Source organism: Mobula birostris, chromosome 2 (genome assembly GCF_030028105.1).
Source record: "Mobula birostris isolate sMobBir1 chromosome 2, sMobBir1.hap1, whole genome shotgun sequence".
In the NCBI taxonomy this organism is placed as follows: domain Eukaryota; kingdom Metazoa; phylum Chordata; class Chondrichthyes; order Myliobatiformes; family Myliobatidae; genus Mobula; species Mobula birostris.
In genome coordinates, this window is record NC_092371.1 from 155674816 (window position 1) to 155701929 (window position 27114).

At 43.1% G+C, this 27114-nt stretch overlaps 1 protein-coding gene across 2 annotated transcripts in view; it reads right to left on the bottom strand.

Moving 5' to 3' along the window:
- Positions 1 to 27114, bottom strand: part of col19a1 (collagen type XIX alpha 1 chain) — a 374732-nt gene that overhangs the window by 39581 nt on the left and 308037 nt on the right. For both annotated transcript variants that reach the window (XM_072250470.1, XM_072250475.1), the window contains exons 46-52: positions 22843 to 22896; positions 16132 to 16185; positions 13876 to 13929; positions 13711 to 13782; positions 5980 to 6015; positions 5750 to 5794; positions 3112 to 3282 (exon numbers count right to left, since the gene is read on the bottom strand). In XM_072250470.1, the coding sequence (XP_072106571.1) occupies positions 3112 to 3282; positions 5750 to 5794; positions 5980 to 6015; positions 13711 to 13782; positions 13876 to 13929; positions 16132 to 16185; positions 22843 to 22896 (486 nt within the window). The remainder of the gene's footprint in view (positions 1 to 3111; positions 3283 to 5749; positions 5795 to 5979; positions 6016 to 13710; positions 13783 to 13875; positions 13930 to 16131; positions 16186 to 22842; positions 22897 to 27114) is intronic.

The following is a 27114-nucleotide window of genomic DNA, read 5'->3' on the forward strand; positions in this document are numbered from 1 at the left end:
GGGGGGTTATATGGGAGGCAGGGTTTGAGGGTCGGCACAACATCGTGGGCCAAAGGGCCTGTAATGTGCTGTACTATTCTATGTTCTATGTAAAAGCTATCAATTGGATGGAAGTTCTATTTGTCTAGATAGAGTTTACAAAGAATGGGTAAATGCCAAAGACAGGAGAGAGAAAAAAATAACTGAGTGACTTAAATATGTATGTTATTTTGTTGTTATTCTGTGCAGTTTTATGTCAAATATTTTTTAAATCTACATAAACTGTGCCATGTGTGCATTCAGTGCGCACATACTTTTGTCACAGGAAAAAAATTTGCACAACATAGGGTTTTTGCGCACACCGACTACTAAAAATTAGGGGGAACATTGCTTATCACTCAGGAATTCAAAATTACTCACTCTCTCCACTTCTGATCCCTCTATGAGGATTCATTTGTGTTCCCTCATCCTACCCTTTCTCAAGTCCAGAAACAGCTCTTTGGTCTTACTGACATTGAGTCAGTAAGGTTGTTGCTGCAACACCACTCAACAAGCTGGTATATCTCACTCCTGTACGCCCTCTCATCTCCATCTGAGATTCTACCAACAATGGTTGTATCATCAGCAAATTTATAGATGGTATTTGAGCTATGCCTAGACACAGTCATGGGTATATAGAGAGTAGAGCAGTGGGCTAAGCACACACCCCTGAGGTGCGCCAGCGTTGATCGTCAGTGAGGAGGAGTTATGAATACCAATCCACACAGATTGTGGTCTTCTGGCTAGGAAATTGAATTGAAGAGGGACGTACAGAGGCCCAGGTTCCATAGCTTATCGATCAAGTCTGTAGGAATAATGGTGTTAAATGCTGAGCTATAGTCAATGAGCAGCATCCTGACATACAGTTGAAGTCAGTAGTTTACATACACCTTAGCCAAATACACTTAAACTCAGTTTTTCACAATTCCTGACATTTAACCCTAGAAAACATTTCCTGTCTTAGGTCAGTTAGGATCACTACTTTATTTTAAGAATGTGAAATGTCAGAATAGTAGTAGAGAGAATGATTTATTTCAGCGTATATTTCTTTCATCACTTTCCCAGTGGAACTGAGTCAGGTTTGTAGGCCTCCTTGCTCGCACATGCTTTTTCAGTTCTGCCCACAAATTTTCTATCAGATTGAGGTCAGGGCTTTGTGATGGTCACTCCAATACCTTGACTTTGGTGTCCTTAAGCAATTTTGCCACAACTTTGGAGGTATGCTTGTGGTCATTGTCCATTTGGAAGACCCATTTGCAACCGAGCTTTAACTTCCTGGCTGATGTCTTGAGATGTTGCTTCAATATAGCCACATAATTTTCCTTCCTCATGATGCCAACGATTTTGTGAAGTGCACCAGTCCCTCCTGCAGCAAAGCACCCTCACAACATGATACTGCCACCCCCATGCTTCACGGTTGGGCTGGTGTTCTTCGGCTTGCAAGCCTCACACATTTTCCTCCAAACATAACGATGGTCATTATGGCCAAACAATTCAATTTTTGTTTCATCAGACCAGAAGACATTTCTCCAAAAAGAACACTTGCAAACTGTAGTCTAGCTTTTTCATGGCGGTTTTGGAGCAGTGGCTTCTTCCTTGCTGAGCAGCCTTTCAGGTTATGTCGATATAGGACTCGTTTCACTGTAGCTAGAGATACTTGTCTACCTGTTTCCTCCGGCATCTTCACAACGTACTTTGCTGTTGTTCTGGGATTGATTTGCACTTTATGCGCCAAAGTACGTTCATCTCTAGGAGACAGAATACGTCTCCTTCCTGACGGCTGCGTGGTCCCATGGTGTTTATACTTGCGTACCATTGTTTGTACAGATGAACGTGTTACGTTCAGGCATTTGGAAATTGCTCCCAAGGATGAAACAGGCTTGACATAATTTTCTCACCTCAATCCCATAGAAAATTTGTGGGCAGAACTGAAAAAGCATGTGCGAGCAAGGAGGCCTACAAACCTGACTCAGTTACACCAGTTCTGTCTGGAGGAACGGAACAAAATTCCAGCAACTTACTGTGAGAAGCTTGTGGAAAGCTACCCAAAACATTTGACCCAAGTTACACAACTTAAAGGCAATGCTACCAAATACTAACAAAGTGTATGTAAACTTCTGACCCACTGGGAAAGTGATGAAAGAAATAAAAGATGAAATAAATCATTCTCTCTACTATTATTCTACATTTCGCATTCTTAAAATAAAGTAGTGATCCTAACTGACCTAAGACAGGGAATGTTTTCAGGATTAAATGTCAGGAATTGTGAAAGACTGAGTTTAAATGTATTTGGCTAAGGTGTATGCAAACTTCTGCCTTCAACTGTAGGTGTCTGGAATAAGTCTGGGTGAGAGGATACTGCAAGTAGTGAATCTGGATAGCAGCCCATCTGCCTCTTGCAGCCTCAATGAATATGAATTTATGCATTAATTCAGGACATCTGAAAACACCTTGCAGCCAATGAAATTCATTTGTGATGTAATCACATTTGTAATTAATTTAGATCACATTGCAGGGATCTGTTTTCACTTTGACATGAAAGAATCCTTTTCCGTTGATCAGTGTCAATAAAAAGCCAAATTAAATCCACTGTGATTCAATATTGTAAAACAATAAAACATGAAAACTTCCGGGGGGGGGGGGGGGAATGAATACTTTCTATAGACGCTGTATATGTGCTATATGTGCCTTGTGCTGTGCATGACTGTTGGTAGCATGCTTTGCACCTTGGCCCTGGAGTAACTCTGTTTTGTCTGGCTGAATTCATGGGTATTTATGTATGGTTGAATGACAGTCAAATTTTGAATTTGAAGTAGGCTGAGATGACAAGTGATTTATTACATCATTTCATGGATGTGGCAGGATAGTGTGAATAGTGTTTTCTGCATGGTGCAGAAGGAATGATAGAAAAGTTCAAAGCCAACATTGCTGTAAAAGTTGGAATATTTGTCCCATTTCCTCACCACATTTTCATTTGTTCACTCATAATGAGCTGATCAAAATTGAGGTAATATATATCATAAATATACAACGGCATTTAGATGCTAAAATACCAGAACAGATATGAAAAGAATGGTAATTGATTTGTCTTACTGAAATTTCAGAGAATCCTGGATGACCTGGAGGTCCTGGGGGACCTGTTCTTCCTCGTGGCCCTACAGGGCCAGAAGGTCCCATCGTTCCTTTCTCTCCAGGTGGCCCTGGCAGACCTATCCTTCCTCTTTCACCCTGAGGCCCTCGATCACCCAGTATTCCTGGATCTCCCTATCCAAAAGAGGAACAGAAAGGATCAAGACCAACAAGGACAAAAGGAAGGCCATGACATAACTATGTATTCATTTTAGAAGAGACAAACATTAGAAACCTGTTCTTTGAGAAGAAGCACAAATTTATGAAGAAAAACACACATTAGTAAAAACATGCATAAAAATTCCAAGTATTCCTTTCTCATTTTTATGAATTGTGAACAAGTGATGCAGAGCAATGCCTAAGATCTGAACTACCGCCAGTAAAGCAGAACATTCAATACTTTCTCCTTCATTTCTGCATTTCCTATTCACAAAATGTGGATTTTAACTATCTATCCAAAGTAGCCCTTCTTTACAAGCCTAGACAATGAGTGTATTCAACTGCAGGGGCACCACAGTTTACTTCCATACTGTCCTCATCCAAATTCAACATCTTCCAGCAGGATTGAGTAGCCCTGCCTCTCCATTCTAACAGAACAGGCCCAACCTGCACCATAGCTCATCTTAGCTGCTTATTCCTTGGTGCCTCTTTTAATTCAGCATATTTCTGGTGGTTTTCATTTACTGATTTCTCAAAGTTATGTGTTTGAAATGGCTATATATATTAAGTAAGTTTTTCTTGCTTGTTTAACAAGTATTATTATGCATTGTTATGTTTATTATGGATCATCCTATCTGTAATAACTGATCGATCATAACATAATTTGTGGTATTCTGACTTTAAAACTAGATCAGGCTTGTATGGTATGATTTCTTTTATGAGTTTGTATTTTAAAGCAAGATTTTGATGAATGATGCTTGCTACTTGATTGTGTCTTTGTAAGGAATCAGATAGAGTTAAACTGCTACAGGATCCTGTAATGTATAGGATTGTTTTTGATTTTTCTTCGCATTTTCTACATTTATCATCTTGAATTTGTTGGTCTTTTATGATGTATTTTTGATTTTTTTGTGTGTTAACCACCTGGTCCTGTATTTCCACAAGGAACCTTTCTGTTTCTGGGAAGAGGTCTCCAACACTGAGCTAAGCGCTTGACGCTTCCTTGTCAAAATCTAAGTCTGCTCAGATTGTGGGAATGCCTTCCATGGAGGGTCATGCTCTTCCATTGGTTAACTTTTTCTTCAATAGTGATAATGTCTTAATTTTTTTGGGGTAGTACTCTCATTTAAGTTTAGTGGTGTATATTTCTTATCAGAATTGCATATGCTCATGTGGAGTGCTAAATCTTGTTTTTGTTGATAAAAGCATATGCTTAGAAGTTTTATCTGACTGTTGTGCAGACTTTTAATGTCTATTATTCCTCTGCCCCCTTTTGTCCAAGGAGGTGTTAATCTAAGTGATGCAGCCAGACAATATACTCTCCACCACACATCTATAGAAGTTTGTCAAAATATTAGATGTCATGCCAAATCTTTGCAAACTTCTAAGGAAGTAGAGGAGCTGCCATGCTTTCTTTATAATTGCACTTATGTGCTGGGCACAGGTCAGGTCCTCTGAAATGTTAACACCAATGTATTTAAAATTGCTAACCCTCTCACTTTTGATTCACCAAAGAGGACTGGCTCATAAACCTATGGTTTCCTCCTCCTGAAGTCCATATTCAGCTCCTTGGTCTTGTTGACATTGAGTAAGAGGTTGTTGTTGTGGCACCACTCAGCCAGATTTTCATTCTCCCTCATACATGCTGATTTGTCACCACTTTTGATTTGACCAACAACAGCCGTGTTGTCTACAAACTTAAACATGGCATTGGAGCTGTACTTTGCCACATAGTCATAAGTGTAAAGCGAATAGACTGTAGGTGCTAAGCACTCAGCCTTGTGGTGGACCTGTGCTGATGGAGATTGTGAAGGAGATGTTGTTGCCAATCTGAACTCACTGGGGTCTGCAAGTGGCAAAACCGAGGATCCAACTGCACATGGTGTTATTGAGGTCAAGTTCATGAAGCTTATTGATTAATTTTGAGGGAATACATCAGAATAACTTCACTAATACTGTTCTTCAATATGAAGCTGCATTCACGTGAATTCACTGCATTCACGCATTCACACTTTATGTGTCCTGATGAAGAGTCTTGGCTCGACATGTTGTCTGTTTATTCCTTTACATCAATGTTGCCTGACTTCTAGCATTTTATATGTGCTGCTCTCATCCTAATACTCACTTCAAGAGCATTTTTCTTGCTGGACTGTGGTAATGTAATTCCTTTTCCTCATTGATTTTCCCCTTATTCTTCACTCTCTGAAGGAACTGAACTCACAACTTTTGGACATACAAATATCTAATTCCCTTTCAATCCATCTCCAAGTTTGTATGTGTAAAGCCAGTCAGTAAGTGTCTAAACATGGAACAAAGAAATCTGGATAATTCAGGTATCCATACAGTTTGTATCAAACAGGATGTCAGGCAACAGCAATCGGTGGGCATGTCCTGGCTGAGTTATCCTTATACTAAGAAATATTTCTTCTAATAAGTGACTTACTCGCTCACCCTTGGGTCCACGGTCTCCTGGATTCCCTTGCAAACCCTATAATTTAATAAAGAAAGTAAATTCACAAGACTTAATAAGTGTAAAATACTTTATTGTTAATTGGAGAACTATTGCAGTTCATGCTTGGAACCTGCTAACATTTCAGGGCACGAGGTGGGGTAGCAAAACAAATTAGTAATAATTAAAACCATGATACCTAAACTGTTCTCCTTTAACCTTACCTGTGCACCTGGGAATCCATGCGCCCCAGTTTTCCCCTGCAAAGTAATGAAAAGAAAGCTCATCTTCAAAGTATCTGAACCATGCCAGTAATATTTTAGTGTCACACATTTTCTACAACCTTATTTGCCCTGAACAAGTATCTGTCTATCATTCCCCCATATTTGAGGTAAAAATGGGTGGAAAGTGTAGAGCCAATACCTCTTTCTTTCTCATTAGGAGGGACTATCCAAAAGCTACAGACTTTGATAGCATTTTTCTGTGGGTGATGATTTTCTTCCACTGTCAATTGAAAATCATTTTATCTGGCAAATTGGGGGTCACAGAAACACGCCAACTGGAAGAGCTTGCAGCTGGTGACATTAGTCCTGATGTCAAGTCAAGTCAAATTTATTTATAAAGCACATTTAAAAGCAACCCATGTTGACCAAAGTGCTATACGAACCAAAACACGTAGCTAAAGTCACAAATGCAAGAAACACAGATATAAACAACAAGGCACACAGCTTATAAGCACAAAATAAACAACACATGAGCCTAGGCACAAGCCAAAAATCAGCCACATCAGGAAGATTCAAACGCTAGTGAATAAAGGTAAGTTTTGAGCCTGGACTTAAAAGAGTCAAGGGAGGGGGCAGATCTGACAGGGAGGGGAATGCTGTTCCACAGTTTAGGGGCTACAACAGCAAAGGCGCGGTCACCCCTGAACTTAAATTTAGATCGCGGGACAGCCAGGATGTGATGACGTTCATTTGCTAGAAGCCTCAGCACTGATCCAGCTACAGTCAAATATACACTTAGCAGAAGAAATTGAATTAGGAGTAGATTTGGTATGTCACCTAAGGCTACGTCCACACGAGACCAGATAAATCCGCAACCGAAACTTTTTCTCTTCATTTTGACCCTCCGTCTACACTGAAACAGCATTTTCCTCCCCCGAAAACAGAACTTTTCTAAAACACTCTCCAAAGTGTTTAAAGCTGAAAACACCAGTTGGCCATTGTAGTATGTACGGGGTAATCGGCTAATTATAAAACCGCTGTCATGACATGCTGGAACAAATGGTGGCGGCAGCACGGCATTTCATTGTTTTCTTGAACGCAATCTCCAACACCACAACAATATCTGACAATAGATGTGTAGCAGCCTAATGTAACATTGTATGGAAATACAAGATAACACTGATGCAGACATGTTTTATACATTTAACAAGGTGCTTTATTAATGTATTGCTTGTGCAAACATTCAATATAACAACTACAGCACGGAAACAGGCCATCGCGGCCCTTCTAGTCTGTGCTGAATCCATGTTTATAGTGCTAGAGTGCCTAAGACTTTTACACAGCACAGCAGTGTAGTAATTTTATGTATTACATTGTAATGCTGCCTGCAAAAAAAAACAAATTTCTTGACAGGGTCTGCACCGGTGCCATCCACCCCGGCACTCCTTCACTGCCAACTGCCCCCCAGCCCTGCCACAGTGCTCCACCCTCACCATTCCCAACATCCTTTGCTCCCGCCAGATTTACAAACATGCTCTCCACTCCATGTTGACAACTACAGTACTGTGCAAAAGTCTTAGGTACCCTGGCTATAAATATGTGCGGAAGAGTTTTGCTGTACATTTCTATCAAGCTGCTTCTTACCTCACTTTTGCCTAGCAAATTAGTCCCATCTGCCCTCAGCCCTCGAAACCTCTTCTATCCATGTACTTATCTAGATGGTTTTAAACGTTGCTGCTGTGCCTGTCCCAGCCACTATTTCCTTCAGCTCATTCCAAATACACACCACCCTCTGTGTGAAGAAGCTGCCCCCTAAAGTACCTTTAAAATCTCTCACTTCTGATCTTAATCCTGTACCTTCTTGGTTTTTGCATTCCCCTCCCTAGGGAAAGATCTATGTGTGTTAACCCTGTCTGTGCCCACCATTATCACATCAGGTTGCCCCTCACTTTCAATTATTAAATGAACTCCTCACCCACACAACCTCTCCTCATAACTCGGGCCCCCAGGTCAAGATAACATCCTGGTGAATCTTTTCTGCAGTCTTTATACTTTAATAACATCTTTCCAATAACAGGGTTGAAAGTTTCAAAATGTCCAAAGGTTCATTTATTATGAAAGCAGGTATCAATAGATGCATTTGTCACTTTTGTGCAGCTTAATGTGAAAAAGACTAAGGAGCTGGTGGTAGACCTGAGGAGAGCTAAGGTACCGGTGACCCCTGTTTCCATCCAGGGGGTCAGTGTGGACATGGTGGAGGATTACAAGTACCTGGGGATACGAATTGACAATAAACTGGACTGGTCAAAGAACACTGAGGCTGCCTACAAGAAGGGCCAGAGCCGTCTCTATTTCCTGAGGAGACTGAGGTCCTTTAACATCTTCCAGAAGATGCTGAGGACGTTCTACAAGTCTGTGGTGGCCAGTGCTATCATGTTTGCTGTTGTGTGCTGGGGCAGCAGGCTGAGGGTGGCAGACACCAACAGAATCAACAAACTCATTCGTAAGGCCAGTGATGTGGGGATGGAACTGGACTCTCTCACAGTGGTGTCTGAAAAGAGGATGCTGTCTAAGTTGCATGCCATCTTGGTCAATGTCTCCCATCCACTACATAATGTATTGGGTGGGCACAGGAGTACATTCAGCCAGAGACTCATCCCACCGAGATGCAGCACTGAGCGTCATAGGAAGACATTCCTGCCTGTGGCCATCAAACTTTACAACTCCTCCCTTGGAGGGTCAGACATCCTGAGCCAATAGGCTGGTCCTGGACTTATTTCATAATTTACTGGCATAATTTACATATTACTATTTAATTATTTATGGTTCTATTACTATTTATTATTTATGGAGCAACTGTAACGAAAACCAATTTCCCCCGGGATTAATAAAGTATGACTATGACTATGACTATCTTGCCCAGTAACTCGTTTTATTGCACATGTTAAATACAGCAAAATAATACACAAAGACATGGCAAAAGTAAAGGCAAACAAATGAGGTAACAACAAATTCCACTTTTGCCCAGTAACAAGCCTTATTGCATTTAGTTGTAGCTGTCGTCCCTTTCATCGGCGAAGAGACTACGGCTGTAGGAAATGTTTCTGGACAACTGTGCACCAGGTCTTTTGTTTGGCAATTTCCTTTCAAGTTTTTCTAGTCTGTAACTGGACAAACGCACACCAAGTATACAGTTTCCTCTTCACTTGTTTTCTGTGTGTCCTACACATGCCCAGTAGGAGGAGATTCGCCCAAAAATCCGTTCTAATATGGACATAGGTATTTTCAAAAATGCCTGGTGTGGACGCCTATCATTTTTACGCGAAACTGGTGTTTTCAAAATTATCCGGTCTAGTGTGGACATAGCCTAAGACTCTAGCAAATTTCCACAGATGTACTGTGGAGAACATTCTAAGTGCTTGCATCACTGTCTGGTATGAATGAGCCAATGTACAGGATCAGAAAAAGCTGCAGAGGGTTGTAAACAGATCCATCAGGGGCATTAGCCTCCCCACCACTGAGGACATGCAGAATAGCAACATTCATTGTGAATGACCTCCATCACCCAGAACATGCCCTCTTCTCATTTCTACTACCAGGGAGGAGGTACAAGAGGTACAAGAGCCTGAAGACACATACTCAACATTTCAGGAACAGCTTCTTTCATCTGCCATCAGATTTCTGAATGGTCCATGAACCTCACCTCACATTTTTTGCTCTACTTATTATTTTTATATTTTTATATTTATATTTTTATATTCTGCCACATCTATTACTTTTGCTTTCTTCTGTTCCTTATCCAGTATTATAATGACTCATTGGGGAACCAGTACCTGCCTATCAGTCTGTATTTGGAAGTCCCACATGACCTTAGCTCTGTCATTCTCCACTACCTTCACGGGTGTTTCCCATTTGGACTGGGGAGTGTCCAATCCATACTCAGAGCAGATGTCAGATGTTCCTGTATACAGTTCCTTTATTGTTCATGCTTGGAATGAATATATATGTATACACACATATACACACACACACACACACACACATAAACATACACATACACAGTCACACAGTGGCATGCAAAAGTTTGGACACCTCTGGTCAAAATTTCTGTTACTATGAATAGCAAAGCGAGTAAAAGATGAACTGATTTCCAAAAGGCATAAAGTTAAAAATGACACATTTCTTTAATATTTTAAGCAAGAAAACTTTTTTATTTCCATCTTTTACAGTTTCAAAATAACAAAAAAGGAAAAGGGCCCGAAGCAAAGTTTGGGCACCCTGCATGGTCAGTACTTAGTAACACCCCCTTTGGCAAGTATCCCAACTTGTAAATGTTTTTTGTAGCCAGCTAAGAGTCTTTCAATTCTTGTTTGGAGATTTTTGCCCATTCTTCCTTGCAAAAGGCTTCTAGTTCTGTGAGATTGTTGGGCCGTCTTGCTTGCACTGCTCTTTTGAGGTCTATCCACAGATTCTCGACGATGTTTAGTTCAGGGGATTGTGAGGGCCATGGCAAAACCTTCAGCTTGCGCCTCTTGAGGTAGTCCATTGTGGATTTTGAGGTGTGCTTAGGTTCATTATCCTGTTGTAGAAGCCATCCTCTTTTCATCTTTGGCTTTTTTACAGACGGTGTGATGTTTGCTTCCAGAATTTGCTGGTATTTAATTGAATTCATTCTTCCCTCTATCCGTAAATGTTCCCTGTGCCACTGGTTGCAACACAAGCCCAAAGCATAATCGATCCACCCCCGTGCTTAACAGTTGGAGAGAGGTTCTTTTCATGAAATTCTGCACCCTTTTTTCTCCAAACATACCTTTGCTCACTGCGGCCAAAAAGTTCCATTCAAGAGGTCCAAAGGAGCATCTAAACAAGCCTGATGCATTTTGGAAACAAGTCCTGTGTACTGATGAAGTTAAAAAAGAACTTTTTGGCCGCAATGAGCAAAGGTATGTTTGGAGAAAAAAGGGTGCAGAATTTCAATGATTTGGATAATGTTATTGATGGCCTTGTGGCAAAGTTTGCAGATGATACAAAGATAGGTGGAGGGATAGGTAGTGTTCAGGAAACATTGTGATTGCAGCAGGACTTCAACAAATTGGAAGAATAGGCGAAGAATTAGCAGATAGAATACAGTGTTGGGAAATGTAGGATAATATATTTTGGTAAAAAGAATAATAGTGTGGACTCTTATCTAAATGGGCAGAAGGTTCAAATATAAGAAGTGCAGAGGAACTTAGGAGTCCTTGTGTAAGACTTCCAGAAGGTTAATTTACAAGTTGAGCCTGTGGTGAAGAAGGCAAATGCAATGTTGGCATTTATTTCACGGGGAATAGAATATAAAAGCAAGGAGATAATGTTGAGCCTTTATAAGACACTAGTCAGGTTGCACATGGAATACCATCAACAGTTTTCGGCCCCATATCTCAGAAAGGATGTGCTGGCATTGGAGAGTCCAGGGAGGTTCACGATGATGATTCCAGGAATGAAGGGGTTAACATATGAGGAGAGTTTGGCAGCTTTGGGTGTGTACTCACTGGACTTTAGAAGAATGTAGGCGGATCTTGTTGAAACCTACCAAATGTTGAAAGAACTAGATAAGGTTGATGTGGAGAGGATGTTTCCTATGGTGGGGCGTCCAAATCTGGAGGGCACAGCCTCAAAATTGAGGGGCGATCTTTTAGAACAGTGTAAGGAGGAATTCTTTTAGCCAGAGAGTAGTGAATTTGTGGAAAGCTCTGCCATAAAGTGCAGTGCAGGCCAAGTCCGCGGGTGTATTCAAGTGAGAAGTTGATAGTTTCCTGATCAATCAGGGCATCAAAGGATCTGGCTGGTATATGGAATTGAATGGAATCTGGGATCAGTCATGATGGAATGGCCGAGCAGATTGGATGGCTGACTGGCCTAATTCTGCTCCTATTTCTTATGGTCATATAATAAACCTGATTCCGATTTACAGGATCTTTAGCGCTGGTTTCTTGGGACTGATTAGGAGAGTGTATGATTGAGAGAAATGTATGGAACAGATATTCACAGAAAGTAAGACATCTATATCTGACAATAGTTTTCTGCAGATCAACAAGACCTTTTCTATGGAATAATGGAAGTTTACAGTGTAGAAGGAGACCATTTGGCCAATTGGGTCCATGCTGGCTATATGGAAGAGCAAACCAGCTAGTCCCACTGGGTTGCCCATCCTCTGGGTTTCCCCCCCCGCCCTTATCTTTCTCCCCAGACCTCCTGTCCCATGATCCTCTCATATCCCCTTTGCCAATCACCTGTCCAGCTCTTGGCTCCATCCCTCCCCCTCCTGTCTTCTCCTATCATTTTGGATCTCCCCCTCCCCCTCCCACTTTCAAATCTCTTACTAACTTTTCCTTCAGTTAGTCCTGATGAAGGGTCTCGGCCTGAAACATCGACTGTACCTCTTCCTAGAGATGCTGCCTGGCCTGCTGCTTTCACCAGCAACTTTGATGTGTGTTGCTAGTCCCACTCTCATGGCCTTGTCTTGTTGTTTTTTAAAAATCTTTTTCTCTTTCCAGTCTATTTCCTTCTGAATGTTGAGTCAGAAATATCCACATCCAACCCTGGCACTCCATCCTAAATCCTATCTACCTGGTACTTAAAGCAATTACTTCTTCACATCAGATGTGTGGACAACAATAAACTAGGAGAAAGGGTACAAAGATCAAGTCTTGTTGTTAGAAGAGGCAAGAGGAGAACAAGAAAAGCTTTGACCAACAAGAACCTCTCTAAGATGGGACTGAAACCAACCTCTTCCTCAGGCAAAGCCGCTGATGCTGAACCATAAACTAGATACTAATAACAGTGGTAATTATATTACAGTGGCCTTTATATTCCTGGCAGCTAGTTCTGCCCAGGCAGCAGCACCAAATCTTAACCATATCTCCAGAGCTGCACCACAAACAGAGAGGATTTAATCACATTTTCCTTGCACTGGGCACAAATAATGTGCAGGCACTGTGGCCACCTCCAAAATGACTGCATGCATGGGCCATTGGGGACTTGGCATCAGAACTCGGATCTCTACCAGATTGAAAATTGATAGAGATTAAATCCTTTACAACTGGTCAGGGACAACGCATAGAAAATCAACCTGGTCAACATTTTATACCTGGAGCACTCACATAATATCAAGAGGCAGTCAACTGTGCCTACTGTTGTTAACTTCCTCTGTCTGACCAACAGTTGGTTACTGGAGTACAAGAGCTATCTCTTGAATCTCTCCTCTTAGCCTTTGTCAGGTATCCAAGAACAAAGGCAGCACATATCCACAGCAAGATCCACAGACCACTTGAGATATATTGAAAATCAGTATGTATTCTGAAACAAAGAGCAGGATGCCTGGACAGATCTAAAGCACAATCTTGACGCTTCAGATAGGATCCCTATCTTCATCATTGCTGGCTGGCCTCTCTAGAATTATGAGGACTCATCATGCAAAAGCAGTGAGACAGCCAGAGGGAGAAGCTTTTCAAATATTCCTCCCAAGCACCCTTCACTTCCAGTAAGGAACTTGACCACCATTAGCAACACTCAGTGAATGTAATATTGTCCATACCTACATACAGCAAGTTCAAGCATAGGCTTCGTTTTAAGTAACATTTAGACTACATGAGTTTGTTTGCTGTGCCAATCACTGAAGAATGGAAGTTCTTCATCAAATGGTGTTTTCTATAGCATATAAAAACCTTGTTATTCAGAAAATATACATACTGGGGCTCCAGGTGGTCCTTTTGGTCCAGGAAAGCCAGTTTCTCCCAATGGTCCTCTCTCACCTTTTACTCCCTACAACATTAGACAGAGTAAAGATCAGTCTCCAGTCCTACTTCATAAATAGCAGATGATATACATAGGAATAAACACGAGAATTCAACTCACTGGATCGCCGGTTGAACCTGGAGGTCCCGGTGGGCCTGGAGAACCGGATTTTCCCTTTTTAGAAGGAAGAACAAAAACTGCAATTGTTATTTATATTAAAAACTATTTATTATTCGAAGGAAGTATAATTTTATAAGGTGTGACTTTTAAGGTTATGAACTAAAATGTTTTATGTTTATCTACAATGAATGCTATCAAGTCGTATCACAATGATTAAAGTGGTTTTAGAAACATAGAAACATAGAAAATAGGTGCAGGAGTAGGCCATTCTGCCCTTCGAGCCTGCACCGCCATTTATTATGATCATGGCTGATCATCCAACTCAGAACACCGCCCCAGCCTTCCCTCCATACCCCCTGACCCCCGTAGCCACAAGGGCCATATCTAACTCCCTCTTAAATATAGCCAATGAACTGGCCTCAACTGTTTCCTGTGGCAGAGAATTCCACAGATTCACCACTCTGTGTGAAGAAGTTTTTCCTAATCTCGGTCCTAAAAGGCTTCCCCTCTACCCTCAAACTGTGACCCCTCGTTCTGGACTTCCCCAACATCGGGAACAATCTTCCTGCATCTAGCCTGTCCAATCCCTTTAGGATCTTATACGTTTCAATCAGATCCCCCCTCAATCTTCTAAATTCCAACGAGTACAAGCCCAGTTCATCCAGTCTTTCTTCATATGAAAGTCCTGCCATCCCAGGAATCAATCTGGTGAACCTTCTCTGTACTCCCTCTATGGCAAGGATGTCTTTCCTCAGATTAGGGGACCAAGACTGCACACAATACTCCAGGTGTGGTCTCACCAAGGCCTTGTACAACTGCAGTAGTACCTCCCTGCTCCTGTACTCAAATCCTCTCGCTATAAATGCCAGCATACCATTCGCCTTTTTCACCGCCTGCTGTACCTGCATGCCCACTTTCAATGACTGGTGTATAATGACACCCAGGTCACGTTGCACCTCCCCTTTTCCTAATCGGCCACCATTCAGATAATAATCTGTTTTCCTATTTTTGCCACCAAAGTGGATAACTTCACATTTATCCACATTAAATTGCATCTGCCATGAATTTGCCCACTCACCCAACCTATCCAAGTCACCCTGCATTCTCTTAGCATCCTCCTCACAGCTAACACTGCCACCCAGCTTCGTGTCATCCGCAAACTTGGAGATGCTGCATTTAATTCCCTCATCCAAGTTATTAATATATATTGTAAACAACTGGGGTCCCAGCACTGAGCCTTGCGGTACCCCACTAGTCACCGCCTGCCATTCTGAAAAGGTCCCGTTTATTCCCACTCTTTGCTTCCTGTCTGCTAACCAACTCTCCACCCACACCAATACCTTACCCCCAATACCGTGTGCTTTAAGTTTGCACACTAATCTCCTGTGTGGGACCTTGTCAAAAGTCTCCTGAAAATCCAAATATACCACATCCACTGGTTCTCCCCTATCCACTCTACTAGTTACATCCTCAAAAAATTCTATGAGATTTGTCAGACATGATTTTCCTTTCACCAATCCATGCTGACTTTGTCCGATGATTTCACCGCTTTCCAAATGTGCTGTTATCACATCCTTGATAACTGACTCCAGTAGTTTCCCCACCACCGACGTTAGGCTAACCGGTCTGTAATTCCCCGGTTTCTCTCTCCCTCCTTTTTTAAAAAGTGGAAATCAGGATGATGCAGTGCAGAATGAGACAAATTGAGCACAATTAGCCTCATGAATAAACTGTCAATCAGTTTCAATTTTCTTGCTCCTTCCTTGTAGCCCTCCCTTCTTCCACATGAATCTTTATTAACTTAGGCAGTGGTAACTCATACTTGAGAGGTCACCAGGAGAACTCACTCTTTGTTAAACATAACTCTTCAAGAAATGCACCCATTGCATAGTATTAGCAACACTCAGTGATAGATAATGATAGATAAATATCATGTTGTGTGGTAAGTTTAGCAAAGGGCAACTTTAAAGAAACAAAAATGTCTCAATTCCTTGCAGAAATGTTGAGGACAATTTTTACATAAATTGAAGAAATTTGACGGTGCCTGAACTATCTTCTGATGGATATGGTGCTTGAACAGCTTTTTAAATAGAAAGGAAAATAAACTTCCAATTTTCCAATGGTCATTGAACTTGATGTACAGTGGGAAACATCACACCAAGGCCCCTTAATAAATGCTACATAAACTGATTTACTATTTTGCATTTTGCAAGATATAAATCTTCAATATTATTCAACTCCCCTCAAAATACTCACCTGTGGACCGATGGGTCCTTGGAGACCAGGTGGTCCAGGCATTCCTGGATCGCCCTAGAAGTACATTGCAAAAATATTTTATAAGTGATGCATTAACACCTTACAGGTTGGTATACTACTACCTTATTGCCTTTGTGAAAAAAATGCTGATGAATACCACATTCTAGAGCTGTAATGAACATTTGCAGTGATCTGTTGAGGATGCCTATCACTAACTTCAAAGAACTCAGGGTAAATTGATATCCTAATCAGTAAATCAGAAAGTCATATAAACCCATGGAGTGCTCAGGTTCAATTCTCAATTACACTTTAGCTAATTTTAACTTGACTCTGCCCTTTCTTCCTGGTCCAGTTCCTTCCTTAACAGTCTCCTGGTCCCAACTGGTTCAGCTTCACCATGGCCATATAAATGCTCTGTCTCTACTCCTCATAAGGAGGGGCTGGGAACCTCCACCTCTTCTTGAACATGTTCTCCTCCTGCCTGGCTGAAGTTGTTCATATTTTGAACAACAGCTCTTCATTTCCACTCACGTTCCACAGATCAAAGAAATGGCAATTGACATTTGCATGGAGCCACAGCTACATTTGCTTTGTGTGGCTCCTCAATTTGCTTCAAGGAGACGTTCTGCACAGGTGCTTCTGAAATATTTTATTTGTGGCTTCACCTCCACCATCGTGGATAAAAACTTAACCACATCACATCAATTTCCCATATTTCTGCTTTCACCTCCCTCTCCTTCTGGACAGAGCAAGAACCGAGATTTCCTGATCCTTAATTTTCATCACACCAGCCTCTTCATTCAAGATATCACTCTTTGCAATTTCAACAAGCTACAATAAGGTTCCACTAACAGACAGATATCCCTGTGCCCTCTCCCTCTGAAGCACCTTCAATTACTCCAAAAGACTGAGGTTTGGTAAAATACTGAAAGGCTTTTATTCGCTGTACAATACGACCTCCACAGTGAGTGTCTGCCCCCGGACTGAGGGGGAGGGGCAAGGTGAACACCTTTATACAGGATTCTGTGGGAGGAGCCACAGGGGCAGTCAGCAGAGGGGTGTGTCCAGACAGGTAACCGAGTTACAACATATATACATGGTTTACCACATTCACCCCTCCTTTTTCTTAAAAAGAGTCCCTCGGGGTGAAGTGACTGACAATATTTACAAGAAGTATATTTACAGGTTAAGTCTATCAGGCGGTCGAGTCCGTCGCTGTGATCTACGTAGCACCAGCGGTGATTGCACCGGCGATGGCGGTTGTGCTGGCTCCGGCCTGACTTCAGGTGCCAGCACGTTAGGCGTCGGTAATCCCTTGTGCGTGTGCCCGGTATGGGAGTGTCGTGTGGTGTCTGTATAGGGTTTGGGGTGCACGGTGTCTCATAGGTACATACATTGGTGGGTACGGGGTCAATAGTCACCACGGAGTGTTCAGGGTAGGGGCCCGGAGCTCCTGCGGGCGCCAGGTCGCGGATGGAGACCGTGTCCTCCCGCCCATCAGGTAAAACCACGTAGGCATACTGCGGGTTCGCATGAAGTAAGTGAACCCTCTCGACTATCGGGGAGTATTTATTGCTCCTCGCATGTTTCCGGAGCAGCACTGGCCCCGGGGATGTCAGCCAAGATGGTAGGGTGGTTCCAGTGGTCGATTTTCTGGGAAAAGAAAAGAGCCGCTCATGAGGGGTGGCATTGGTGGCTGTGCATAACAGGGAGCGGATGGAGTGGAGTGCCTCGGGAAGGACCTCCTGCCAGCGGGAGACCGGCAGTCCCTTTGACCTGAGGGCTAAGAGTGTGGCTTTCCACACTGTGCCATTCTCCTTCTCCACCTGTCCATTCCCCCGAGGATTATAGCTCGTGATCCTACTGGTTGCAATTCCCCTAGCCAGCAGGTATTGGTGCAGCTCGTCACTCATAAACGAGGACCCTCTGTCACTGTGGATATAGCATGGGTATCCAAACAGAGTGAAGAGCTTGCACAGGGCTTTTATAACTGACGTGGTAGTGGTGTTGGGGCAGGGGATGGCGAAGGGGAACTGCAAGTACTCGTCAATTACGTTAAGAAAGTACACATTGCGGTCGGTGGAGGGAAGGGGGCCCTTAAAGTCAACACTCAGTCGCTCGAAGGGGTGGGTGGCCTTGATGAGTGGTGCCTTTTCGGGTCGGTAGAAGTGCGGTTTGCACTCTGCGCAGACTTGGCAGTCCCTGGTCATCATCCTGATCTCCTTAAGGGAGTAAGGCAGGTTCCGGGCTTTCACGAAGTGGAAAAGCCGGGTGACTCCCGGGTGGCAAAGGTCTACATGTAGGGAGTATAGCCGGTCGATCTGCGCGCTGGCGCATGTTCCCCGGGATAGGGCATCGGAGGGCTCGTTGAGCTTCCCAGGCCTGTACATGATGTCATAGTTGTAGGTGGAGAGTTCGATTCTCTACCTCAGAATTTTATCATTTTTGATTTTGCTCCGTTACTGATTATTAAACATGGATGCGACTGAGCGCTGGTCAGTTAGCAGCGTGAACCTTTTGCCGGCAAGATAGTGCCTCCAGTGCCTTATAGCTTCCACTATGGCCTGGGCCTCTTTCTCTACCGCAGAGTGCCGAATTTCAGGGCCTTGAAGGGTACGGGAGAAGAACGCCACTGGTCTTACTGCCTTGTTGAGGGTAGCAGCCAGCGCAAAGTCGGAGGCCGCACTCTCTACTTGGAAGGGAATGGCCTCATCCACCACACGCATTTCTGCTTTGGTAATGTCCCCTTTTATGCGGTTGAAGGCCGCGTGGGCCTCGGCAGAGAGGGGGAATGTGGTGGACTTGACCAGGGGGCGGGCCTTGTCTGCATAGTTAGAGACCCATTGGGCGTAATATGAAAAGAAGCCCAGGCACCTTTTGAGGGCTCTGAGGGTATTGGGAAGAGGGAGTTCCAACAAGGGGCGCATACGGTCGGGGTCAGGGCTAATGACTCCATTCTCCACGACACATCCAAGGATAGCAAGTCGGGTGGTCCCAAATACACACTTGTCCTTGTTATAGGTGAGGTTGAAAGATTTGGCCGCTTGGAGAAATTTTTGGAGGTTGTTGTCGTGATCCTGCTGGTCGTGACCGCAGATGGTGATGTTATCCAGATATGGGAATGTGGCCTTCAGTTGGCACTGGTCCACCATCCGGTCCATTGCCCTCTGGAAGACAGATACACCATTCATGACACCAAAGGGGACGCGCAGGAATTGATAAAGCCTGCCATCCGCCTCGAAGGCAGTGTAAGGGTGGTCCTCCCGGCGGATGGGGAGCTGATGGTAAGCGAATTTTAGGTTTATGGTCGAGTACACCTTGTACTGTGCTATCAGATTGACCACATCCGCGATGCGGGGTAGAGGGTAGAGAGGGAGGGGCAAGGCGAACACCTTTATACAGGACTCTGTGGGAGGAGCCACAGGGACAGTCAGCAGAGGGATGTGTCCAGACAGGTAACCGAGTTACAACATATATACATGGTTTACCACACCCTCACTCCCTTTGGAAAACCCTGATTTGTTTTTCCTATCTTCTCCAATCATTCCTCATGTTATAGCATCTTCCTGTGCAATCACAGGAGATGCAACACCAGCCCTTTCACCTTTTCACTAACTTCCAGTTGGAGCAACAATTCATATGCTCTTCTGACAGTTTTGGAGTAAGCACTGGATGTTCGCGATGTGGAATCCTCAGCACAGGGGAAACCAAACTCAGAATAAACGGTTGCATCAAGTAGCAGCAGTGTTCTAGCCATCCAGGCAACCCTTTTGTCTGGCATTTTACTTCAACCTCCCACTCCCTTTGACCTACTTGACTGAGGTCTCCTACACTGTTATAGTGAAGCCCAGTGTAAGCCCTGAGCACTTTGTGGCTTTCCAGGCTCAGAACTGAATTATCCAACTTATGCAACTTGCTCTTTCTTTCAGCCTGTGTCAGGAGTGGCCATTGCTATCAGCCATCCATTCGTGATTTGAGTTTGGTTTCAGTCTTTCACTATGAATATTGTCTTTGCTGCTGAGCAACAAATAATAGAAGGAAGCAGACCATACTTCTAAATGCTACATTAGGCCATAAGGTTTTACTCTATCGGAGATATTCCTTTGTTCCTGTAACTGAAAATTAACTTGTTTTCTCTTTTACCAATTCTGGGAAAAGGTCCTGGATCTGAAAGGTTAACTCTGGTTCTCTTTCCACAAATGCTGCCTTCCAGCCCTTTGCAGTATTTTACATTTGCAGTATCTACAGCTTTGATTTTCACAGCATTACTAGTAGCTGGACAAGAAGAAACTGTAAACACGAGGAACTCTGCAGATGCTGGAATTTCAAGAAACACACATAGAAGTTGCTGGTGAACGCAGCAGGCTGGGCAGCATCTCTAGGAAGAGGTACAGTTGACGTTTCGAGACAAGACCCTTCGTCAGGACTAACTGAAAGAAGAGCCAGTAAGAGATTTGAAAGTGGAGGGGGAGGGAGAGATCCAAAATGATAGGAGGAGATAGGAGGGGGAGGGATGGAGCCAAGAGCTGGACAGTTGATTGGCAAAAGGGATATGAGAGGATCATGGGACAGAAGGCCTAGGGAGAAAGAAAAGGGGGAGGGGAGAAAAACCCAGAGGATGGGCAAGGGATATAGTGAGAGGGTCAGAGGGAGAAAATGGAGAGAGAGAGAAAAAGAATATATATAAATAAATAAATAACGGCTGGGGTACGAGGGGGAGGAGGGGCATTAACGGAAGTTAGAGAAGTCAATGTTCATGCCATCAGGCTGGAGTCTATCCAGACAGAATATAAAGTGTTGTTCCTCCAGCCTGAGTGTGGCTTCATCTTGACAGTAGAGGAGGCCGTGGATAGACATATCAGAGTGGGAATGGGACATGGAATTAAAATGTGTGGCCACTGGGAGATCCTGCTTTCTCTGGCGGACAGAGTGGTGTTGTTCAGCGAAACTGTCTCCTAGTCTGCGCTGGGTCTAGCCAATATATAGAAGGCTGCATCGGGAGCACCGAATGCAGTATATCACCCTAGCCGACTCACAGGTGAAGTGTCGCCTCACCTGGAAGGACTGTCTGGGGCCCTGAATGGTGGTAAGGGAGGAAGTGTAAGGGCATGTGTAGCACTTGTTCTGCTTACAAGGATAAGTGCCGGGAGGGAGATCGGTGGGAAGGGATGGGGGGGATGAATGGACGAGGGAGTTGCGTAGGGAGCGATCCCTGCAGAAAGCAGAGGGCAGGGAGGGAAAGATGTGCTTCGTGGTGGGATCCCGTTGGAGATGGTCGAAGTTACGGAGAATTATATGTTGGACCCAGAAGCTGGTGGGGTGGTAGGTGAGGACCAGGGGAGCACTATTCCTAGTGGGGTGGTGAGAGGATGGGGTGAGAGCAGATGTGCGTGAAATGGGGGAGATGCGTTTGAGAGCAGAGTTGATGGTGGAGGAAGGGAAGCCCCTTTCTTTAAAAAAGGAGGACATCTCCTTCATCCTGTCCCTCTCACTATACTCCTTGCCCATCCTCTGGGCTTCACTCCTCCCCCTTTCTTTCTCCCTAGGCCTCCCGTCCATGATCCTCTCACATCCCTTTGGCCAATCAACTGTCCAGCTCTTGGCTCCATCCCTCCCCCTCCTGTCTTCTCCTATCATTTTGGATCTCCCCCTCCCCCTCCCACTTTCAAATCTCTTACTGGCTCTTCTTTCAGTTAGTCCTGACGAAGGGTCTTGTCCCGAAACGTCCACTGTACCTCTTCCTAGAGATGCTGCCCAGCCTGCTGCGTTCACCAGCAATTTCTATGTGTGTTTCTTGAAATTCCAGCATCTGCAGAGTTCCTCGTGTTTACAGTTTCTTCATGTCCAGCTACTGGTAATGCTGTGAAAATCAAAGCTGTAGATACTGCAAATGTAAAATGAAAACAAAGTGCTGGAAGGCAGCATTTGTGGAAAGAGAACCAGGGTTAACCTTTCAGATCCAGGACCTTTTCCCAGAATTGGTAAAAGAGAAAACAAGTTAATTTTCAGTTACAGGAACAAAGGAATATCTCTGATAGAGTAAAACCTTATGGCCTAATGTAGCATTTAGAAGTATGGTCTGCTTCCTTCTATTATTTGTTGCTCAGCAGCAAAGACAATATTCATAGAGAGAGAGTAAAACCAAACTCAAATCACGAATGGATGGCTGATAGCAATGGCCACTCCTAACACAGGCTGAAAGAAAGAGCAAGTTGCATAAGTTGGATAATTCAGTTCTGAGCCTGGAAAGCCACCAAGTGCTCAGGGCTTACACTGGGCTTCACTATAACAGTGTAGGAGACCTCAGTCAGGTAGGTCAAAGGGAGTGGGAGGTTGAAGTAAAATGCCAGACAAAAAGGTTGCCTGGAAGAAACTGTCCTGTGTTTGGCAATAACTGGGTGCAGATGAGATCATGGTTTCATGTCATCAGAACTAATGAGTTTCCTGATTGTGAAATTGGCAAAATATTATGGTTCATTCCCTGCATTATCAGATAAATTACCAATAGACAGAGAGAGAGAGAGAAAATGGAAGAAAGAAAGTATTGAGAGGAGAGACTGGAGAACGAGATGAGCAAAAGAAAGACAGAGCAAGAACAAAATTAGCTAGAGGGTATATAAGGAAAGAGTAAAAAATGGAAGAAGTAAGAGCAAGATTAGAGTAAGAAAGAGAAAGAGAACAGTGGAAGAGTGAGATTGGAGTGAGACATACCTTTTCTCCTGGGGAGCCTTCCAATCCTGGCAAACCCATTAGACCCATCTCTCCCTATAAGAGGATAACAGCTATTATTTAACTTTTACATGAAATACCAACTCATATCACAACTGATCAACATGTGCACTAAAGGCAGAAAAACATATTTCTATTGACTTTTCAGGTTTCAAATTGATATTTTGCATCTTTAGGAATTACTCTTTATCTATGTATATGATTTCACTAAGGCATTTGATAAGGTTCCCCGTGTGAAGCTCATTCAGAAAGTAATGAGGCATGGGATCTAAAGAGATCTTGCTTTGTGGATCCAGAACTGGTTTGCCAGCAGAAGGCAAAGGGTGGTTGTAGATGGTTTGTATCCTGCGTGGAGGTCGGTGACCAGTGGTGTTCCGCAAGGATCTGTCTTGGGACCCCTCCTCTTTGTGATTTTTATAAATGACCTGGATGAGGAAGTAGAAGGGTGGGTTGAGTAGTTTTCTGATGATACAAAAGTTGGGAGGGTTGTGGGTAGTCTGGAGGGTTGTCAGAGGTTACAGCGGGACATCAATAGGATACAGAATGGGGCTGAGAAGTGGCAGTTGGAGTTCAACCCAGATAAGTGTGAAGTGGTACATTTTGGTAGGTCAAATCTGAAGACAGAATATAATACTAATAGTAAGACTCTTGGCAGTGTGGAGGATCAGTGAGATCTTGGGGTCTGTGTTAATAGGACACACATAGCTGCTGTGCAGGTTGACAGTGTTGTTAAGAAGGCGTATAGTGTGTTGGCCTTCATCTACAGTGGGATTAAGTTCAAGAGCCATGAGGTAATGTTACAGCTATATAAAACATTAGTTAGGCCCTACTTGAAGTACCGTGTTCATTTCTGGTCACCTCATTACAGGAAGGACGTGGATGCTATAGAAAGAGTGCAGAGGAGATTTACAAGGATGTTGCCTGGATTGAAGGACATGAGAATAGGTTAAGTGAACTTGGCCTTTTCTCTTTAGAGCGACGGAGAATGAGAGGTGACCTGATAGAAGTGTATAAGATGATGAGAGGCTTTGATCATGTGGATAGCCAGAGGCTTTTTCCCAGGGCTGAAATGGCTAACACTAGGGGGGATAGTTTTAAAATGCTTGTAAGAAGGTAACAAGGGGATGTCAGGGGTAAGTTTTTCACAGAGAGTGGTGGGTGCGTGGAATGCACTGTCAGCGAAGGTGGTAGAGGTGGATACAATAGGTTCTTTTAAGAGACTCTTAGATAGGTACATGGAGCTTAGAAAAATAGAGGGTTATGCAGTAGGGAAATTGTAGGCAGCCTCAAGAGTAGGTTACATTGTCAGCACAACGTTGTGGGCTGAAGAGCCTGTAATGTGCTGTAGATTTTCTATGTTCTATGTATCTAAAAATAGCTTCAGGATGTTTTCATATCAGAGGGGAACAATTTCAGCTGGATGTTGAAACTGAATGTTTCACTCAGTATGTTAAATGCACAAACAGCAGAACATAACTCTGCTTTTTATTTGTTTTATTTTTCTTTCCGGTATTATAAGGCAAACGAAGTACTGAGAAAAATTTATCCATGCTGGGTTGGACTGTCCAAACTGACCTTAACCTACTACTCATTGGAAAGATGATTCTGCAACTCAATCTGTTTGGTGTTCTTCAATAACCCTGTTGACTTTATATACTGATGAGGTTGATCCCTTGCAAACAAAGTGAAAATTTAAATGTCCATCTCATTATAGCTCTGTCATGAAAGTTGGCATTTTGTATATGGTTATGTCTGCACAATACATATACTTATTCAGCAGCTTCATCCCAAATGGACTCAGTGCCATTCATGGGTCATTGGCTTGCAGAAAAAGTCACATGACTCACCTTTGAACTCACCAATTATACCACAAAAGCATCATTGCCAGAGGTGGTAGAGAGTAGCCTCACTTTTTCCTCTCCCTCCCCAAAAGGAAACACAACTGAGATATGTCACCAGGGTTCCCATATCAACCATCTGTATAGTGGCTACAAACCAAAACCACCTGAGAGACTGGGAGGGATTAATACTGTGTGACATGCTTCCAAATAACTGAGTTCCAAGTCAAAGAGAAGTATGTACGATCCTTTATTACGAAACCAGCAAAGACAAGCAATCAAAAACAGAGACAAAATCCAACCAAACTAGCATAGCAATAGCAAAATTGGAAAAATTTGTGGTCAACAAAACATATCCGTTTTCAGGCTCACCCCTTCTCTAAATGGGGCAGCATGGTGCATAGTGGTTAGCACAATGCTTTACAGTACAAGTAACCTGGGTTCATTTCCGGTTACTGCCTGTAAAGGGTTTGTATATTTTCCCTGTGGCTTTTCTACGGGTGCTCCAGTTTCCTCCCAGAGTCCAAAGGTGTACCAGTTGGTAGGTTATTTGGTCATTGTAAATTGTCCCATGATTAGGCTAAGATTAAATTGGGGAATTTCTGGGTGGCGTGTCTTGAAAGGCCGGAAGGGCCTATTCTGCGCTGTATCTCAATAAAATAAAAATTAAAACTGAACTAACGGCACAATAGCCGAATACACGATTACACTCATTTACCTCTACCTCGCCCAGACCCACATGAAAAATAACCGTAACCCATAATAAAAACATGCAACACAAAACACAAAAGACAGAAAATAGAAACATTGCTCCTACAGTATGAGAGGAAGCAGGAGGTAGAAAATAAAAAAAACTTATAAGATAATAACATTGACTTAAATGTTTGCTGTATATATTTTTATTGCTTTAATTTAGAGACGCAGCATTTTAACAGGTCCTTTGGCCCACTGAGCCCGCAACACCCAATTACACTCGTGATCACGTAATCTACCAACCTGTAGGTGTTTGGAATGTGGCAGGAAACTGCAGCACCCAGAAGAGACCCATGTTGTCATGGGGAGAAGGTTCAAAGTCCTTACAGACAATGATTCTAAGTTCAAAGTTAATTTATTATCAATATACATATATGTCACCAAACACAACCCTGAGATTTGTTTTCTTGTGTGCATACACAGTAAATCGAAGAAACATAATGGAATCAATGAAAGACCACACCCAACAGGACAGACAACCCACCAATGTGCAAAAGATGCAAACTGTGTAATTACAAAAAATGATAATGATAAACAAACAATAACCATCAAGAACAAGAGATGCAGTGTCCTTGAAAGTGAGTCCATAAATTGTGGGAACATTTCAGCGATGGGGCACGCAAAGTTGTGTGAAGTTACCACACTGGTTCAAGTGATGGTTGGGGGTAATAACTGCTCCTGAACCTGGTTTGGGTCCTGAGGCTCCTGTTCCTTCTTCCTGATGGTAGCAGCAAGAAGAGAGCATGGTCTGGGTGGTGGGAGTCAAGTTTTTTATTCCTTTTGCATTTTGCACAATTTGCTGCCTTTTGCACACTGGGTGTTTGTCTGTCCTGTTGGGTCTGATCTTTCATTGATTCTATTATGGGGGTCCTTGATGATGGATGTTGCTGTCCTGCGACAGTACTCTGTGTACATGTGCTCAATGGTGGTGAGGGTCTTACCTGCGAGGGACTGGGCCGTATCCACTACTTTTCGTAGGAGTTTCTTTTCAAGGGCAAATGGTGGAACTGAACCCAGATTGTGGGTACTGTAACAGCGTAACGCTAACAAACTACTGTGCTGTCCACACACACATTTCTCTATCATGTGAGCTGGTACCTACATTTATATCTACAGAATTGCATGTATTAAAGGTGTGAAGGGGGAAAGTTTAAAAGCAGATGTGAGAGGCAATTTTTATTTTACATGTACTGTGGTATGTGTCTGGAACAGACTGCCAGGGGTAGAGGTAGAAGCAGATATGATAGTGGTCTTTAAACTGCTTTTAGCTGAATTTGAAGGGAATGGAAGGATATGAATCATGTGCAGACAGAAGGGGATTGTTTACTTTGGCATTGTGTTTAGAAGATATTGTGGGCTGAGGGGGCCTATTGTTTTGCTGTACTGTTTTACATTCTATAATTCCATAAGACCATAGGACATAAAAACAGAATTAGGCCATTCAGCCCATTGAGTCTGCTCTGCCATTCCATCATGGCTGATCCTGGATCCCACCCAACCCCATACACCTACCTTCTCACAATATTCTTTGATGCCCTGATCAATCAAGAAACTACCAACTTCTGCTTTAAATAAACCCATGGATTTGACCTCCACCACAGTCTGTGGCAGAGCATTCCACAGATTCACAACTCTCTGGCTAAAAAAATTTCCTCATTACCGG